Source organism: Mesitornis unicolor, unplaced genomic scaffold, assembly GCF_000695765.1.
Source record: "Mesitornis unicolor isolate BGI_N332 unplaced genomic scaffold, ASM69576v1 scaffold42748, whole genome shotgun sequence".
NCBI lineage: Eukaryota > Metazoa > Chordata > Aves > Mesitornithiformes > Mesitornithidae > Mesitornis > Mesitornis unicolor.
The window spans coordinates 102657-108656 of NW_010202033.1; the positions used below are offsets into that span (position 1 = coordinate 102657).

The 6000-nt window shown below is 40.2% G+C and overlaps 1 protein-coding gene across 1 annotated transcript in view; it reads right to left on the minus strand.

Annotated features, from left to right (window-relative positions):
* NAV2 (neuron navigator 2) overlaps positions 1–4782 on the minus strand; it is a 96011-nt gene extending 91229 nt beyond the window's left edge. The window contains 1 exon segment of the mRNA XM_010190272.1: positions 4591–4782. Within this exon segment, the coding sequence (XP_010188574.1) occupies positions 4591–4772 (182 nt within the window). The 5' untranslated portion in view covers positions 4773–4782.
* Positions 4783–6000: the final 1218 nt, after the last annotated feature.

A 6000-nucleotide genomic window follows, 5' to 3' on the forward strand; every position in this document is an offset into this window, starting at 1 on the left:
AAAAGACTATAGCTAGCATTGAATCAATGTACAGGGTGAAGAGGTTCCCATTCAGACCATGATTAGCTCTGTCACTCCCGATTTCCAGCTAGCCACACATTACCTGGAGCAGCAACCATTCCTGTTGCAGACGGCTTAGAAGGAAATTGTTTCTCTTAACTACTGTTACCAAGAACAAACTCATTAGCAGCAAACTGCATAGTCCTCCTTTTCTTTCTAAAACCTTTGTCCAAGTGAAGGACTGTTATACCAAATACGACCCCAACATCTAAAAAAGATGCATCACTGACTGATAAATAGTATGAAAATCAAGCAGCTGAGCCAAAAGAATCCTACAAATACCAAGTACACTTCAACATTCAATGAAATCAGTCCTCAGAGCTGAAGCTCTTCATGTCTGACTCTTCTTTGACTCCTAATAGATATAAACCCTAAATTTCAGCCTGCAATAGAATATTTTAATGATGGTCCATGTTACTCAGGGGTAGACAGGCCTTGGTACCACAAGTGGGATTTCTACCTAAGGCACAATGCTATTGTGTGGTTTGCCTGACCTGAGCAGAAGAAACAGGGGTTAAAGCCTGACTTCTGAGCCAAGAGTGGCCTGCTCTCCCTTTTAGCATCCTTTCATCCACATTCCCAATTTACCTGCTTGTAGTGCTTGTAGAAAGATCCCGGGGGAGCATAAAGGCTTCAATAAACAAGAAGAAATCATAATCCCATGAGCATCGTGCACACAAACACATTAAGAGGCTGTGGAAATAGAGAGCTGGAATGGGACTGTATCGGCCCCAGAGCATGAAATAAACAGCTGAGGGAGCAGCTCACTGCTAGGCTGGGTAGTTTTGGTATGAGAGAGTCACTAGGTAACGTTTCTTAATGAGATACACTCAAAAGAGCGAGCTGGGCATGCCCCAAAGCCCACCTTGGCATGCAGCAGACCCACGGTCCATAGATGGGAGCCACTCACATCTGCCCTGCCTCGAAGTTCCAAGCTCTAGGGTGGCCAAGCTGTCAGATCATCAAAACTACATTTTCCTGGAAACTTAACTGGAATAGCAACGCTTCTGCAAAAAAACTGTTTTGACAAGCAGTGTTTGCTGACTAAAAGCCATTTCCTGAGAAAATTTGTGACCAGCACTAATTGGCATATCCACGCAGTTAATTCTGCATAGAAAGCTGCACATTAGGGAAATGAAAACAGGGGCAGAGGCTTAATTAAATTAAAAGAAAAGAATTTTAAAAGACCTTCCTGACCAACAGTTCTGTTGCTGCATTCCAAGGACAGATAAAAAGGAAATTAACTCTACATCTCATTAGAGAGAAATGAGGAAAGAAAAAGAACAACAAAAAAAAAAGAGGTAAGAACGTGTACGTTAGTAGCTAAATGGAGACTGAAGTGAACAAAACCTTTTGAACAAGCCCAAAAAAACCCATAAGACTTTATGTCCCCACCTGGAACATTCTTTGGGGTGGACAGGTGGGACAATTCTGGGCTTTGAGGTGCCCCTTTCTGAGGAGGCTCTGAAGGCCCGAGCTCAGCCATCCGCTGGAGGAGGTAAGGTGGGTCCTTACTCCCTGCCTCACACAAATCCCAGTCCTGCTGCTTTGTCATTCAGTTGATGTTTTAGCTCCCACAATAAGACCACTTCTTACCCTTGAACCAACCCCTGGAGACTTTCTTAGTTTAAGAGGTATTTTCTGCCTATTTTGAAAAGATGTTCTTCTAACCCTGTGAAAGCAATCCTGGTGTCTGCCAGAACTCTGCTTGAGCAGATTTGTTAAAGGGGGCCAAACGAAACTTCCCATGACCCAGTACATTTCAGAGAAAGCATCAGGATCACAGGACTAAAATAGTTTATCTTGGCTATCAGATTTATTTGGGCTGTAACAAATATTTTGCCTTCCTTCCCTATCAGTTTGCCAATGAAAACACAGATCCAAGGTTTTCAGACTGCAGGATTGTAGCAATTCTGAAAAATGACAACGTGAAACACATACCAGCTAATAAAGAGCTATTCATGCTATAAATGCCCTCTTGTGCTGCTTTCCACATACTGTAACAGCTTCTGGAAACATCGGATCTGTTTGCTCTAACATTTATCTCAGAGATTTGTTCTGCGGCAAGTCACACGGATGTTTCCTTTACAAGCAACCTCTCTGATTTCTAAGTGATATATTGTTCCTCTCCCACAAAGACAAAACACTATCTTATTTTTTTATAATTGGGAATATACCATATTGGGGAAGATAACTCATGAAACAGGCTAGTAAAACATCTGTTCATAGTGGAGATGGCAATCCAGCACTATTAGGCGTCAGTGAGATTCATCAAAGGTAACACCCTCATTTTTCTCTCTCTCCATTGATATTGGTATTACATCCAATGCTGTTATTGCAATTCAGTACTGCAGTAATCCCTTCTCAGGGAATCCACACACACAATTACTCTCCACAGACTATGTAACCCCAACATTGTGAGGCTGCTTTCAGGAACATTTGCTTCAAATGACCACTGGTGCAGCAACGAGAGGACCTCCAAACCACCCAACCTCCAAACCCTGCCCACAACCTGGAAATGGAGCTGGATCTTTCTGACGATGGATTGACCTGCAATACAGATTCTGTCCTTGGAACTGTGTCAACTACTACAACAGCGCTACAGAAATCAATAAAGAAACACGTTATTCAGCGAAGTGATGTGGAAAAGAAGAAAAGATTTGTACACATAACTGTTCTCATCCTAAGAACTTTAAGTCGCGATCTCGTTTATCATACTGTGGCTGGTTATATGAGTGATTATTGAAAGTTGTCTCCCTCCTTTAAGAATTAGTGGGAAATGAGTCAGGTACTCCATTAAAGATGTTCTAACACTCAAGGCTAGGAGTGGGCTGTTGTGGAGTACATGCTTCCTCCACTAAATGTTATATTCTTCATTCTTGGTATGTAACTCACTGCGTTGGTGACAGAGGCAACAGGCAAACAGGCCTGTTTGCCAACAGACAAAAACTTTTAATTACATTACTAGTCCCTTAGACCCAGAACCTAAAGACCATTCTTGTATTTTCAGACTATGAATACTTCTATTTTTCACCATACAATGTTGTAACAACAAACGTAACCGTAATCCGGTAACACGGAGATGAGTGAAGCCACATATTTTTCTGGAAATATCATTCATAAATTCAACAGCTTTCTTATTTTTTCCCTTTCCACAATCTGGAATCTGTACTTTATACACTAAATAAAGATCGACAAAGGCTGGAGGTCCTCTAGGATGTGAGCAGCAGAAGCTTGAGCTGACACAGTTCTGCCAGGGACACTCCTCAGCTCGTGCTCTAGGTGTTTTATAGAAACCACAGTGCTATTCAAAATTAATTTTCCATCCAATTAAATTACATCCACGTGTTTGAATAAAAGTCACAGTTCAGAGGAGAAGTAGTAAATGTTACTATGATAAACAGTGCAAAACTGTGGCTTTTGCATAATCGTCTTTACTTACGCTTACCTAACGAAGAATTAAAAATAAAGTGTCTGACTTTTCAAAAAGGATGGTGTGAAAACATCCAAATTTTTAAAACAGAGTTAATGGAGGTTTCCAGATTGCATAACTTAACTGGTTAAGTTAGTGACAAAGCAGCAGCTGGATTGCAGCTTTCTATTTCAGTAAGAGAAATTAAATCTTACAAATAAGCCAATGCTACAAGAAAGGTCAATTATTAAAAAAAAAAAATTAAAAAAAAAGGATATAAAATGGCCAGACAGGGAAAAGGCTGCCACAAAAATAAATATGCCATTAACATCTCAAAGATCAGTTTTAACATCAATCTGATGCTGATGTACTTGAGCTAAGAAAAAATGACTGTACTTTCTAGAAGGAATTGAAAACAGACATATTGAGTTGAATACTGACTTTAATGCAAAGAACAAATGCTTTTTCCAGTCAAGGCAGAGACAAAAGGTTGATATAGACAATTGTTAACAAGGTTTTACAAGTTCATAATTCTGCACACTAACTTGTTCTTTAGACTTTATTTTGCATGTACAACTATTTTACCCTACACAGAGATGTAAACTCATTTCCTTCCAGTGAGCTGTACCCTAAAAGCTCAGGCAGCAAAAGGATGCAGTACAGAAAATGCCTCACTCTCTCCATCTTGTGGGCATAAATGAGTGTTGCAGCATGCGTTTGACATGACAATGAACCCCAACTCAGGAAAACATTTCATCATGTCCACGAGTGTGTTCATATATAGGAATATTTTCTTAACATGTACTTAAATAATGTGCTAAGATCCCACTAATTAAATTAACTGTGACAATGAGCTGTCCCTATAAATGCTTATTAAATCCAGTAGAATACAGAATCATAGAATAATAGAATCGTTTAAGTTGAAAAAGATCTTTTAAGATCAAGTCCAACTGTTAACCTAGCACTGCCAAACCCACCCTAAACCATGTCCCTCAGTGCCACATCTCATCATGTTCTTTTTCCCTTTCTCCAACCAACCACAAGAATACAGCGTCATTTAAAACAATGCAAGAACCACATAAAGCATGACATGTAAGAAGAAAAGTAAAGGCACTCACCCACTTGTGATGTCATCAGCTCTGATATTCTTGCCCAGCACATCCCCATCACTCATATAGCCGGTGGCGTCCATGGTGATGCCTTCCAGATCGATTTCATCACTTCCCTTGTCCGAGATGTCCACGTGGCAGACACTGCTACCGCGGGACGCTAGTTGCCTCCGCAAAGGCACAGAATACATGTAACGTCCCGACTCCGTGTTGATGAAGCGGCTGGCGTTCCCTCGCGGAGGGTACCCATTTCCCATTGACGGAGCGTCGCCTGCCTGCAGGCGGGGGCTGGACTGCCCCAGTCTCCACGATAAGGGGGTTGGTCGTCCTGTCAAGCTGAGGATGCTGCGGCCACTTATCTCGGTAGTGACGTTGGTGTCAAACGTAGTTTCCAATGTGCTTAAAAAAAAGAAATGCATTTGACTAAATGTAAACTGCTATATGCAACCTTAAAAATGTGATGGCTAGACCAAGAGATTTCAGGTGATATGTACTGATTCTGAGACTACACTCTGAACACTTGCAGCTTAGTAGTGGCTAATTTAGTAGCAGCTAACCCCTAGCTGCGACTTCTTTTGCCCATGCAAACTCCCCTTCTCCTTTCCTGCACAACTAACATAGTGTTACTTTTTTTTTTCTTGTGGATATTTTTAAAAATAAGCAGCATTGTACTATTTGCAATATCATGTTACGTATACACTGCAAAAACCTATGTATCCTCCAGTGATAGTAATTAAATTGTAATAAGCTGTCACAATAATTGTAATTTGAAAAATAGCATTGGGAGTTCATCTTTGCAGGCTCTCCCTTAGTTTTAGATACAAAGCCAAACCACAATGTATTCCCCCAATGAACTCATTTAGGGCTGGAGTCCATAAGGCACTGAGCTCTGAGTAGGACCCTGACCTCATTAGGGGCCAAACAGCTTTTTCTTCTAAGCCTCCTGTTCAACACTCAGATATCTGAATCACAGAATGTTTAAATGTAATAACAAGCTTTGTTCGTTTAGAAGATATCTTAAATATTGCTGAAGATATCCAAGTGCTGCTTTAACAAAAAAAGCAGTTATATACATGGATGACTAATAATATTAGAAATATTTTTTTGTCCAAAGATTGGTCAGGAATTCAAGTTATGCACTTTATCAAGTGGGTCAAGCATAGTTCACCTGCTTATTTAAACAAAATATTACATGCTGGGGGAGAAGGTTGTAATGCACCAAAGTTGTTCAAGAGTAAGATGAAGAAACATTTTAAACAGCAATCTATATTCAACTATCACCTAACACATTTAACAAGCACTGATTGCTCTCCACCTTTGGTTCTATATACAACTTGACACCACCAATTACTCATCATAAATCTCAATAAACATTGGACATAGTTCAGAATCTGTGTTTTAAAGATAAAAAGCACAAGA